Source organism: Vanacampus margaritifer, chromosome 9, assembly GCF_051991255.1.
Source record: "Vanacampus margaritifer isolate UIUO_Vmar chromosome 9, RoL_Vmar_1.0, whole genome shotgun sequence".
Classification (NCBI taxonomy): domain Eukaryota; kingdom Metazoa; phylum Chordata; class Actinopteri; order Syngnathiformes; family Syngnathidae; genus Vanacampus; species Vanacampus margaritifer.
The window spans coordinates 19,233,752-19,248,551 of record NC_135440.1 but is presented as its reverse complement, the minus strand read 5'-3'; the positions used below and the strand labels follow the sequence as shown (position 1 = coordinate 19,248,551).

General features: G+C 36.6%; 1 protein-coding gene across 1 annotated transcript; it reads right to left on the bottom strand.

Annotated features, from left to right (window-relative positions):
* Positions 1-13,000: 13,000 nt before the first annotated feature.
* Positions 13,001-14,509, bottom strand: glrx3 (glutaredoxin 3). Its single transcript, XM_077576754.1, has one exon. It carries the CDS (start codon positions 14,413-14,415, stop codon positions 13,390-13,392), a length of 1,026 nt encoding a protein of 341 aa, XP_077432880.1. The 5' UTR covers positions 14,416-14,509; the 3' UTR covers positions 13,001-13,389.
* Between the last annotated feature and the right edge of the window lie 291 nt (positions 14,510-14,800).

The window sequence follows — 14,800 nt, the reverse complement described above, 5'->3', positions numbered from 1 at the left end:
AAGCTGGTTTCTGATGCAAATGAACAGCATCCTTCTTGTGATGACCTTTTTTTTTTTATTTTCTTTTTCTTTTTAAACAGCCTTGACCGGATTCTTTCTCATTGATCCTTGTCATACATGCGCACGTATTCATCCAGGCCTCAACCCCCCTGACTGCCCCCTTTGATGAGAAGCTGAAATTCCAAAGATGTTTAGCCTAAAAAATGCATTTACTGCAAAGAGTGTGACGCAAGTGCAAGAATGCATGCATTGCGTGTGAGGATGTGAATTGATAAGAATTTAGTGATTACCATTCCATTATTGATACTGCAGTGCTTATCAAATCTCATTGAATGAGGGAATTAATGGATACAAATGGTATACATATATCAATGATATTGTTATTGTTTTGCATTATTACATGGTAGGATCCTTGTGTGATACAAACACAATTTTAGATTTGGATTTCAATTTAGCTCATTTTGTATCCAGATACTGATATATATCTTAAAATTATATGAAATTAATGTCACGTTTCTCTTGATATGTTCTACATATATTAGGGGTGTCAAAATTAAAGCATTATCGCTGAAGGTTAATTTAAATTCTCGAAAGCGCTAAAAAACATTAGCTGAGTTAACTCAGTCTTATTTACTTCCTGTTATGGCCTATAACCTGCAGCCACGCCAAGACGGACAAACACGGATTATAGGTAGTTTTACTTTCAGTTTTACTAGATGCTTGTTGGGAAAATCTCAAGTAATTTGTGCACTCTAAAAAGTGAAATACCTTATTAGTTAGTTGTACATTCTGAGAATTGTTTCTATATAAAAAATAAAAGATGGCCTGTAAAGTCAGTTTTGATCGTTTTGTTTACCAGGTGTATTTCACAGAGGTATTATTTTCAAGGATCAAATAAAGCTATTAGATCAGTCTTTGATGCTAAATATACTTTTTACACTAATTTTCAAGATTTTACTCAAGTTTTGAAGAAAAAAGTAGAAGCAGAAGTAGAAAAATTTGATTAATCATGATTAATTACGGAAAATTGTGCGATTAATTAGTCCCAAAAAAAATCATCTCTTGACAGCACTAACATGTATTTTATAAAACAAAAATTTCCTATTGAAAAACATTTAATCGGATCAAGCAATTGGATGGGCAAGCACCAATACCAGTCGGTAACCGACCTTTTTTTAACATATCTTGTGGCCATTTTACGATCAGGCACACATCTGCGTCTGACAGATGCTCACTAAGAATTTATTTGTAACGTGAGGTGAGGTATTATAACCCAAACGCAGACAGCACACAGGAAACGGGAAAAAGAGAGTCTTTATATACAAAAACACAAAGTAACAACAGAGAGCAGGGCTGAATTCATAAAAGCAAAAACTCAAAACACATGGCTTGCATGGAAGAAACCTCAACATGCTGAGCAAAACCTCGGCTCAGGAACCTCGATGTATTTGCAAAAGTGTTATTCAGTAACCCTTATTAGGGCAATGGACAATTCTATATGATGGAATAAAGGCCTCTATGATAAAAGGAGAATGACTACACAAACCAATAGTGACTAATAGCATAGAAACTGACAACATTAGACATCATAAGGGACATTTACATGAGAATAGACAAACTAAGAGCGGCTAATCATCATCATCAAACATGATCATCATAAGGGACATAGTAACCGTATAAAGCAACCGCTACCTTAACATAATGACCCCCTGAACCGCATAAGCATGATAACTGCATAAGCATAATATTATAAGTGACATTGTAACTGCATAAGCATAATACACCCTAACACAATGACCCAGTGACCTGCATACGCATAATAACTGCATAAGCATAATACCCCACACATCAAAGCACCAATTTACATTAAACAATACAGACATACATCACACGGCCAAGTTGGAAAATACATAACAAAAAAACACATCTTGCATGTGATGTCATCAAGTCATTTGCATCGGAAGAGTAATCGATAAGCGGAATAAACAGGTAAGCAAAAAAAAAATAAAAATGATTCCCAGGATTCAAATGACTGAGAACCAGTTCTCAAGAAGAACCAGTTTTTGATTCCCATTCTTAGTTGTTACCTTAGTGTAGATGCAGCTGTAGCTGAAGTGTGTTACTGGAAGAATCCAACCACTTTTTGGGTCAATTATCACTTTTCACCTGAACTCGTAATCTGTGGTTCTGGTTACTTTCAGTAATGGTTAGGGTTGGGAGTTAGGCCAAGTAAGAAATTAGGTAATTAGAGTTTAGCAGTATCCAGGTCACCCCAATTTATTGTGAAATAATACTGTTGCATTCTGTCCGTTTTGATTGGTATTTATGTTCAAAAATATTTTGTTAAACAATGTTTTATCCTGTTTAACCTGGGACCTAATTGGTGCTTTGAGTTTTGGCCCTCTCTGCTTAGGGTTAGTTAGTGTTATGAGTTAGGCGCTTAAGATTTGGGTTGCGTTAGTTTGTTAGTTAGTTAGTGAATAGATTGCTATGTTAGCTTCTTGTGCTAATTGTCAGATGCCACATGGTTAGCTGCCTTACACTTGTTTCCTACCGCTTATTTAGTCACATTTGTAAACATTTGGGGAATACTATATGTATGCATACTGTATGTATGATTTATTGACAATGATAGTAAATAAATAATGATTAGATTAAGATTTATAAATCGGACCACAGAAGAATCCTGTGATCCCTTTATTATATATATATATATATATATATATATATATATATATAATTTTTATTTATTTTATTTTTTTTATTTTTTTGGGGGGGTGGAGTGATCAGTTCCAAAATGTGGCTGAAAATAGAAAGCAATACACTCGTGAATGCCAGGAATCCATGGAAGTGTCTTTATGCATTAGTGAAAGAACCTGACCTATTGTTATTCATTTAGACTTGTGAAAAATAGGTCAAATTGTTGGCATTCATAATAATAATAATCTAATTACAAGAATGATAATAATAGTTTATATAACTCACTTGAAATGGACCCAAGTATGGTTACCCTTGTGGTTAATTTGTTGAGTTAATTTAGTCATTTATTGTTTGTTCACGCGTGATACATTTTTGCCCGTTTCCTGGAATCCGCAGTGAATTTATGAATTATGAATGATAAAACATTTCCAAACATTATACTGCACATTTTTGAAGACAATTGTTAAATACACATGCAAAGACTGACAACTACAAAGTACTCAGTTGTGGAGCTTGTACAGAGTTCAACTGTTTTTTTCACCATTTGAGTTTTCCTGAATTTTCGGGTGTTAAAGTTGATAAGAACTTCGGTGACGTTGCAGTTAAAACATATAGTTAGCTAGCTAGTTATCCCTACACCCTGAACATTTAGATAGCCCTCTGGCATGACTGCTTGCGTGTGCGCATTTTAGAGATTTTTGTGTTATGGAGACAGACTTCATGTTAGCGTGACTGTTTTGGAGTGCCTCGTTGTGGCATGGAAAAGACCCATTACGATTCCAGCCACATGGAGCATTCCGCGGATATGTTTTTGTGGCTTCAACATATAGTTATGTGTGTGTGGGCATATGATACTAGACATTACATTGAAATGTTAACCAGCCCATGTTGTACTGCTGAAAAAAATCTGTCTACTCTTTCTTTGGACAAGTTTGATGCTTTTGTTGTCACAAAACAACAATGATCCATGGGTCTCGAAGGATCGGTCAAAATGCTCAAAAACAGCCGGAAATATGGGGAACTCCTCTTTGAGTCAGGACCAATTACCAACATCTCAAGTTCTCTCAGGCTTAAGAAGCAGGAAGTAACAGGGCATTCATTTTTTTTAATCTCAACAAGACACGCCTCTGCATTACATCAAATGCGTGGGTTAGTTAAGTCTCGAGGTATGTATAGTTGAGTATCGTCAACATCGCACTAAAAGCTAATGGACCAAGTAATTCATGCGGTTAAATTAAAATTCACAGTGTTTCATAATATTTTTCTTTCGGCATTGTCGTAATAGACTAGTGGAATTGCATCAAAATGTGAAATTTATTTGTGAAATATATCCATAATCGATGATGTATCGCTTCTGCGGTCGATTTCAAAGGGCTTGGCGTGTTGTGTAAACGTGTGACGACGTCAGCACGCCTACTTTTCAGCCGGTTGGAAGTAAACCAGGAAGTTGAGACGGCCACCTAAGGAAGGTGATGATGCCAATGCTTTGTTATGACAAGAACACGGGGAAAGTTTAGCGGCTTGTTGTCAATCATTTCTCTGGAGCTGGGAAAATGTGTCGGTACCAGCGACTTTTGGAATCAACATATGACATAATAGTAAAGCAAAATTTGCATTCAGTGAACCACCGTTTATTGATATGTTGTACTGCTATCCCGCTATACTTGTAGGACACTTCAATTTATTAGAACAAACTTCAACTTATTCAAGCACAAATTGATCACCTAAAAATTTGGCAAAAACGTACTGCAATACTCTGGGTTTTCACTAACTGTAAATAATAGATATTAGTTAATTTTCTAAGCTGTAGATATATTGTACAACAAATTAATTAATTAGAAAACTGTATTACTTGAGACAATATATATATATAAAGGCATAATATTGTAAATATATATTACTATAAAAGTATTCATTGTAGAAAAAAATTGACTTATTGTAAAAAATGTATTCATTAATTTAAAACAATCAGATTAGAATATATGAATGAAGTATAAAATATGTTAATTGTAAAATCTATATACTACCTGCAAAAATGTATTTTAATGACAAGAAATTAAATATTTATCTAAAAATAAAAATAAAAATATTGTTAAATTATTTAATTTAAAAACATGTTATTTAATTGTCAAACAAAATAATTGTACTTTTGTGTTATTTGTAAAAACAAATATTGTAAAAAAAAAAAAGTGTTGTAGAGATATTATATTAAGTAGAAATATATTGTTGATTGAATATTATACTGTGTGTAGTATACTGTACTGTATTGTATATATAATCATGTTTTTCTTGAATGATAACTTGAGTTGAGTTGATTATTAAATGTTTTGCTGATGTGCTTGATTGCAAAGGTGAGCTGCTTGTCATTTAATGCGTAGAAAAAGTTCTGGAAGGACCAGTTCTGATGATGACATCACACAGGGCATGGCCAATGGAAGGGCCTTTTTCCGTGACGTGTCAGCCTTGAGATAAATTAAGTAATTTGATGTTCTTTATTTGCAAGTTGATGCAGCAAGTCAATGCGTGGTGGGAAAATGTGTTAAAGCAAGTCCAAGAAGGAAAAAAAGAAACTGCTTTTTCCTACTGCATGCGGGTGTGGGTGTGTGTGGGGGGATCAAATTAAAATCATGACATGTTTTTGTGGCAACAGATCTGAGATTTTTATTTATTATTAGCATTGCCTACAGTAATAATTCATACATTGTAATTTGAACTTGAAATTAAGTAAATGTCATTGTTTATGATATATTTCTTAAATATCAACATATAATATGTAATGTATAATAAATAAATCAAGCTTTGCAGTTTGACCTAAAATATATATTATCAATTATATATCCATCCATCCATCCATCCATTTTCTTGACCGCTTTTCCTCACAAGGGTCGCGGGTCAATTATATATATAAATAAATAATATTTATTTCATTATATTTTACAAATAAAATAATTTTCATGAATTTTCAGCGTCCAATGAAGACTATTTAAAAAAAAAAGTCTTATGTGTTGTATGGTACATATGTAAATTAAAATTAAAATTTAATAATTAATAAACGTTGAAATAAATCTATAAATGACATGCAGCGTGAATATATTAAATGTTTCACATTGAATAAACTGATACATAATCTTCAGATTGCATGACAAAGATCAAGTAACATTCATACCCAATTCATAACATTTGACCTGAGTATTAATAGACTAGAAATTATTTAAAGCACAACAACAACAACAACCTTGTCTAGAACTTTCATTAAGTCTAATAATAGAATAATATGTAGTACTTACCCAGGCGTGTATTGACTAAGGTATGCTATTGTAAACCCTAATGTGCGTGCGTGTGTGTATTATGATGTCACTTTTGGTGAGCTGCTTCGAAACTGATACTGAAATTTGTCCTATTAAATGTGGGGAGGAAACAGCTCTACCTGGTGGCCAGTGGAAATACTGCAATTCTGGTCAAGCTAGTGAATGGTTCAAAAAAACATAACAAGGAAAGTTCAGAGAGTCTTCTGCGTTATTATGTTTGTATCCCCTGCCGCTACTAGTAAAAACTTTTGCAAATACTCAATGGCTTCCCAAAAATGTTTATACCTGGCTGTAATTGCTTATGGATGACCCCCCCCCCCAAGAAAATCCTTTAACTTATTCACTGTCAGCCATTTTGAAAGCAGTTTCCTATATTGCCAGCTGTTTTTCAAGGTGCCGCTTTGTCTTTGAACATGCAGATTTTCAAATGTGAACATCAAGGATTTGTCAAGTCAAAATGAAGTTTTAGACAATGAAGTCCTAAAATTGGCGACTCGAGTCAAGTCGAGTCCTCCCACCTCTGCTAATGGATCTGAAAAGCGCCCCAAAATGTGTCATCAGTCAGGAAGTCTCCGCTGATATTGACACGGACGCTGTCCCCCTCCTGGAGGCGCACCATCTTGGCCACCCACACGGACCCGTGCGTCGAGGCCGGGTAGGAGCCCTCGGCCAGCTTCCTGATGCTTTTGCCAGATGTGGCATTTCTGGTCACGATGACGCTTTTGCCTCTGCTATTGCTTCTGGATTGTTCTCTGAAGGTGACCTGGGCAAACAGGAAGTAGACGCCAGCCTTGCCAAACTGGATGGAGTCGTCACGCAGTGCGAGGGCGCATTGGTCACACGTGGGTTGGCAGGACTCCCAAGGTTCTGTTTTGGAACCTGTGGGAAGAGGACATTTTGAGATCTACAGATGTCACAAATTGCACGTTTTGGAATTTCTTTTCCCCGGTATTTCATTTTTGTTTTTTGTTTTTGTGGGGGCATCCTCTGTTTTCTGAAGAAACTACTTCTTGGCGGCTTATCAACATTCTTTCAAGAATTTTTTATTTTTTTTAATTTACAAATTTTTCTATGCATAGTCAAGTCAAGTCATCTTTATTTATACAGGCATCAATATACACCGACTCCCTATCCCCCCTAAATAGTGGGGTCCACTGTATTTTTACAATTAATTAATATATGTTTTACAGTTGATTACTAACGTGGTAAATATTCATTATAAATTACAGTAATGTTTCGCAATTAATGCATTTTGCATTAAATATTTTTTTGCAATACATGTATTTTTACAATGAGTTCATGTATATTCTACTATAAATGCACAGTATCCATTCAATATTTTGGAAAATTATGATTTTTTTTTTTACAATGAATATAGTATTTAAAATATTCATTCATATATTTCTAAAATGTAAATTATTTTTTAAAATTAGGCTTTTTTTTTTTTTTTACAAAAGGATATTTGTTTGTTTGTTTTTTTGGCATTCCTCAGAGCTCTCTTGTGAATCCCCTCAATATGTGACACCTTGCAGGTACTACATGATAACTTGACAAAGGCACAATTATAAAGGGAGAAGGTAAATCCACAAAAGAAAGTTGTGCTTACGTTTCATGATTTGTATGTATGAATGAGAGAGTCCTGTAGAAAATCCAACAGATATCAATGGAGCTCCTGTTAAAAAGAAACGTATCCAATTCAGTGATTTATGACAGTAGATGAAAAGACTTGTAGGTGGAAAAATACTCACACTCTGTACTTAAACAGAAGTACAGATACTTGTATTTAGAAAAAAAAAGTAAATGCAGAAGTGCTGGTTTAACTCCTGTAACTTTAGTAAAAGTAAAAAGTGCAGACTGTAAAAGGCATAGAACAGTAAAAATTCAATTTTCCGTCAATTATACTGTAGATGACACCCATTTTGATAACTTGATACAACCAAAACAACGGTCGACTTTCCCTCTCTAGTTCTCTTTACATCAATTCATCATCCACATCAGGAAAATAAATACTCAAGTAAAGTAAAGATACCACAAGTAATCAAGTATCTGTACTTTGTTACTTCACGCCACTGTGCATAAATGAAGGTGAGGCAGACGTACGTGTGGGGTTGAAATGATGTTGGCTGCTCAGCGTTGGGGCTCCGTGTGGTTCTGCCAAAGCCGCCTGGTTGGCTTTAGCGTTGATGTAGGCGAGGAGCACGCCCATGACCAGGATGGCCACGGTGAGGAGAGTGAGCCACACCTGCAGCGCAGCCTTCTTCATTAAGCTTGGCCGAGAATCCATTCTGTCACATGACCACACAAATACGATATATATATATATATATATATATATATATTAGGGGTGTGAATTGCCTAAAAGGTACCTGGCGATTCGATTCATATCACGAGTCATAGGTCACGATTTGATACCGATTAACCCCGATACAAATCTATAAATTGATTATTGCGTAAAAAAATTTTTTTTTTACTCAAATTTGGAAAATACTCATTAGTAAACATGTACATGTTTGTATGAAAATGTATTTATTTATCTGAAAATTCAGGCTTATAACTGAGCCACTGCATTTAACTCTTTGACTGCCAAAAACGTTAAATAACGTTTAGTAAAATCCTATGGAGGAGTGCCAAAGACGTTAAAATACGTTTTTTTGTTTTTTTTTTCAAAACAGAGGTGAAACTAACCATTTTCTATTGTTGATTACTGAAAAACGGAATAAGGTAGAAACAACCTTTTTTTCTGACGAAAGATGAGAGTCCAATCTTTCATTTGGTAGTATGTGTGTTTCCATAGTCCAAACAAAGAATTTTCTGTGGACCTTGAAAGATCAGTCAAAAATGCTTAAATCGGCTGGCACCCACGGCATCCCTTTTCTGAAAACGTCTGGCAGTCAAAGAGTTAACAAACAGTTTGCAGTCTATTTCATGTTTGAACAGCACTGAAATAGAATATTAAGGCTTAATGTTCCATTAATATAGCATTTTTCCATGCTTAATGTGTGAATCCTAACCCTAAGTAAGACGTTTTGTTGAATATTCCCATAAAAAAAAAATTATGTTTAAAAATTGATTCGGCCGCATATCGAATTGATTCGAGAAATGCGCGCTGTAACATCGCGATATATTGCCAAATCGATTTTTTCTAACACCCCTAATATACATGGTATATTAATCTTTAAAAGAGAGTACACTCACCTGGTGTGTTGTTCTCACTGCCCAAATTCATCTGATGTGTCTACTTTAAAATCTATACCAGATTTCCTTCATTGTGGTCATGCAGGGAGGAAGAGGGAGGCTGTGGTGAGTGTAGGTGGCTCCGATTCAAAACCCCGCTGTTTCTTTGACGTTTCGGCTGAAACTGAGAAACGCCATACAAAACTGTTATTGGGTTATTGAATGTGAGTATTTTTCATCCAAATGGAATAATTTCACTAAACATGTTTATTTTTGCATAAATGTTAAAGAACAGGAAAGAACGTGTGAGTGATGAGAAGTATTTTTACTGACCTTAAGATGTAGATGCGTGTGTGTGTGTGTGTGTGTCACGCACTCTTCGTACCCTGCTCATTGATGTGGGTGGTGTGTGAATTTCCCAAGTTAATAGGTCACCTTTTTTTTTAACCACCGAAACGTTTCACTTTTCTCTCGCTCTCACTAGAAGGCTGAATAAAATAGCAATAACAACAAAAACAATACTTTCACAAAAGGAATTGTGACAGCAACAATTTCCCAGCTCGACCCGACTGCACACTCAGAATAGGAAAGCGCTATATAAATAAAGATGACTTGACTTCAGTATCATAATATTGATAACTATGTCTTGAAAAAATCTAACTAAAATTAGGACTTTTATCTTCAATTTTTTTTGTCTGTTTTTGTAAAGGTTATGCCTATTTTATAGAAAAAAGATTTTACTTGCATAACATTATGAATGTTTTTCTAGTGAATTAACTGTGCTTTTCTCAATTATTTTGTGTCCAGTGACCCCTTAAAGATAAATATTTTTTCCAAGAACACCTCCTATTCCTAATATCAATTCAAATTAAAACTTCCCTTTAACGCCTTAAGTATTTTTTTTTTATTTGCCATTTTTTAAGGAAAAATATTGACATAAAAGGTTATTTTAGTCGTCTAACATTAAAATGGACACCTGACATGACATCGTAATTTGACAGGTTCAAAGATTAAGACTCAGTTGGATTCTTCAAGTTGTGGGCTCTATTCCAGATCCCCTCTTATTTGTGATCAATTTCAGAAAAATGGATGATCGTTTTTATTCTCTTACATAAAAAAAGGCAATGGACACAAGTTTAAAAACGAATTAGATTTTGATCATGTTCAAAAATAAAAATGCAATTGGACTATTTATCCACTACTGTGGGGTCCTTTGGGGCTTTCTTCAGGGTCCCTCTTATTTGTCATCGCTTTGTGTTAAAGGGGTGGATATTTTAGTCATCTGACATTAATAAGGACAATTTACACAAATTATATTCTTGCTTGTAAAAAAATTTGCTTCATAGATTGATATTTGTGGTATCCCTCAAGGGCTCTATTCCGGGTCTCCTCCTATTTGCAAACCACTTTGACAAATGGATGGTTGCGTGAGTCTTGCAACAATAAAATGGCAACTTATTACACATTTTAAAAAAAATACATTTTGACCATTTCAAATATTAAGATGAAATTGGAGCATAGGGACTTGTTTTTTTTTTTCTAAACCCCACCCAGCCACCCCCACCCCCCTCCCCACATTTAAATTTGTTATCAGTTGTGAGAAAATAACTGTTCTTTCTTTAATTAGATTTTGATCATGTTCAAAAAATAAGATTCAATTACATCATTTAGCTTGTGGGATGCCTCAGGGCTCTATTCAGGGTCCCACTTATATTTGTGATAAATTGTGGTAAATGGATGGTTATTGTAGTCATCAGAAATAAAGTAGGACAACTGACGCATTTGGGATGTTTGTGATCATTTGTGGTACCTGGATTATTATTTTTTTTTAGCTCTCTAATACACAAAATGATGACTAATACAAATTAAAAAAAACGTTATTTAGATTTTGTTCATGTTCAAACATTAATATGTAATTTGATTTTTTACTCTGTGATGTCTGTCGATGCCATACTCGGGGTCCCTCTTCTTATTTTTTTTTTACCAATTGTGGTAAATTAATTTATAGTTGTTTTTAGTCATCTGAAATTAAAAGGTATGACCGGCACAGAAGTAATCTGATGCTGATCATGTAAAAAAAAAAATATATATATATATATATATTATTATCTTTAAAAAGAAATAATAATTAAATTATTTTTGTTCCCATTAAAAAAAATGTTTTAAATCCTGCAAATGAACAAACCTCACTTCAAAGTTACTCACTCCATACCATGATTGTATGAGTCCTGAATTACCATTGACTTTTGAAACGCTGGTCAGCTCAGCATCCTCTTCCATATTTCCTTGGGCAGACAACTCACTTGCTGTCACCCGAGCGATGAGTCAAAAGTTTCACTTCACTTTAAGGTCATCTCAACGGGGAATTCCCCAGCATTCAGCCAGCGTTCTCCTGGATTATGTAAATGTCACCCGCTTTCTCCTTACTCATCTGTATCGAGCACACAAATAAACACAACAGACACCTACGCTGTTCACAGTGGCAGGCTTTCTGCTGTTCACCAGGTGTCGTTACTACTTTTTTTTTTTTACGAGGTATGACAGCCATTTCTCTGCTCCCGGAATATTAACAGAACTAGGAAATACCTCTAAACATAATATTGATGTCATATTGTTTGTTTTCATAATGATTTTTAGTTTGACAGATTGTAAATTTCACAATATTAACAAATATTATATAGGAATTATGGAGGTCTTGCGACTGACTGAAAGTGACATCACAGTTGGTCAGGGTCAGAGTTTGGTCATGTGACGTTTACAAACTGTGTCGGGATTGGTCGTTACCCGAGCCCTGTGCAACTGTGATGTCATTTTCAGTCGACGGCGAGTGGCAAAATGGTCGCCCTCTGAGATGGATGAAAAAAAAACAAGAGGATTTTGCTGCTTTATTTATATTCCACAAACATAATCCATCCATTTACTACCGCTTTTCCGGGGTCGGGTCGCAGGGGCAGCAGCTTTAGGAGGGAAGCCCAGACTTCCCTGTCCCCAGCCACTTCACCGACCTCCTCCTATGGAGGACCAAAACTGACAAAATTCAAAATAAATAAATGACTACAAGTGTAAATAAAAATCGATATAAAAAATATAATTCGAAAATTAAATCCCCCAAAAATGTATATAAATTGAAAAAATAAATATATATATATGTATATAATATTCATATTGAGATGTGCATGTATCGTACACACACCTTACTTCACCCAAATCTAACACACAAAGCGTGGGTTAGTGTTAAGTATAATAATACCTTTTATTAATGTACCCAGTGCTACACAATAGTAACAAAGCTCCATCCTACAGAAAATGAAGGTGACTAAATGTGAAACTGATTGCATGCTGACGCTGTCAGTATGAGTCATTGTAAACAGCATTTTGTTTGCTATAAAGCTTTCAAACCAATTCAGTAATCCCCTTCAGTTGACAATATCGCATAGATTACATTTTCTTGGTGGTCAATTTTGAAATGTTTTTAATTGTGGAGCAACTTTTACAGCGGGCCACTTTGTAATTCTGGTTTTGCTTGCATATTTTGCATTTAATAATTCACTTTTTTTTTTAAATACTTATTAGGTGGAAAAACTCACCTAATTTGCATGCCAAAGCAATTAAAAGTATAACTTTGTCACCATCTGGTGGCATCTTAGAGTCAAGTAAATATACACACTTCACCATTACAGGTTCCAAAATGTCCAGATAACAATACTTAACCATATTTGCAATTCCTAATGTACCTGTGGATGAAAGAAGTTAAGCTTGTGGTAAAAAAAAAATGATCCGAGCGCACGTCACCGGGGCCACTGAGAGTGACTTCAGTCTTTAAATGTATACCAATTTTTGGCTTTATTGCAGGCCACATCCTTTTTCTGTAGCAACCCGTGGGTTCATTGAGTGACATTTAGTAGTGTGCAACCACCATAAAGAGTAAAGTGAGTACAATACATTGAACAGGTAGATATGAAACAGTTAAGTATTGTTGTAAAAAAGTATGTGTGCTGTATATACTTATGACTTCGTGAAGAAGTGTGGCTTTGCTGTACACATTACATATCATTTTGGAATAACGAGTGAAGTAATAATTATTGCTCTATTATACTGTATAATATTCAGCAATATTCTCAACTATTAAATGTGGAGACACTTTGCAATTTGGTACAGATTTTATTGTTAGTGGCGGCACAAGTGATGCGTTGTTCTAGCGTGAGATTTAAGAGTCCCCTTTGAGCACGTTCAGCAGCTCGCCGCTCTCCTGAAGCTCCTTGACAATGTCCAGACCCCCGATGAGCTCGCCCTTCACGTACAGCTGCGGGTAGGTGGGCCAGTTGGAGTAAGTCTTGAGCCCCTGGCGCACTTCTTCGTCCTGCAAGATGTCGAAAGTGTCGTAGTCCGCGCCGGCGCCGTTCAGGATCGCCAGGATCTGCCGACTGAAGCCGCAACGCGCCGCTTCTTTGTTGCCCTTCATGAACAGCATCACCGGGCTCCGGTTGATCGTCTCCTTGAGCCGGTGCTCCAGGGTGACCACTTTAGGGCAGGCGCTCTCCAGCTCGCCGGACTCGGCCATCTCCTTGGCGATGTCAAGGCCGCCGAGGAGCTCTCCGTTGGCGTACAGCTGCGGGTAGGTGGGCCAGTTGGAGTAGGTTTTCAGCCCCTGGCGCACGTCTTCGTCGGACAGGATGTCGAAGGTGCTGAACGGGATGTTTCTCTCGTTGAGGAGGGCCACCATCTGCCGGCTGAAGCCGCAGCGGGGCTCCTGCGCGGTGCCCTTCATGAACAGCATGCAGGGCGCCGCGTTGATCAACTTCTTTAGCCGCTCGTTTAGATCCACCGGGCCTCTATTGGGCTCCGAGACTCCGCTGACAGCCAGCCGCTGGACCTTCTTTGTGAGCTCCGGAGCATGAGCCCCATCTAGCCGGTCCACTTTCTCACCACCTTTGAAGAGGACGAACGTGGGAACGGAAGCGATGTCGTACTTCTCGGACACCTCCGGCACCGCTTCAGCCTCCAGCTTGACGAACGTGGCGTGAGTGTGCTCCTTGGCCAGCTCGGCCATCACCTCGTTCATCTGGCCGCATTGAGGAGCCCATGATGCGTGGAAATGTACCACTGTGAGTCGAGAGCCGGCTTTGGCCAGGAAATCTTCAAACTCCTTTCGAGTTTTCGCTTCCACGAAGTTCGCCATGTTGCTTCGAGCACCGCTTCCGTTCTTTCTGCTGGTGACGCAACTGTGACGCATTTTTCGACTTTTTGTTCAAACTAAAATAAATTAGTTTAAAATGACACAAAAGTTTCCCGTTTCTGTATTATTTCTATTGAAGTGTGTGGGGTTTTTTTTCATCATGTTGTTTCGAGCATTTCGGTCTTCTTTGGTAAATTGATCTGACGTCACTGTGACACGATTTGCAACGTCTTGTCGCAATGCTGCCCCCCCTAAGTCCGTTTGTGGTATTGCAACTCGTTTTGCTCTCGTTTGAACTGAAACGAAACAAAAAGGATAAATACAAATTATATTCTCTTTCTGACCCTTTTCATTGAGCGACATAATACACAACGTATAAGGTACAAAAATTGGAATAACGATAACAAGTGTCCAGAAATTAAACAAGTAAAACTACGCCTTT

Excerpts from the sequence above, each read along its gene's own strand:
- glrx3 (XM_077576754.1), bottom strand. The coding sequence starts at position 14,415 with ATGCGTCACAGTTGCGTCACCAGCAGAAAGAACGGAAGCGGTGCTCGA.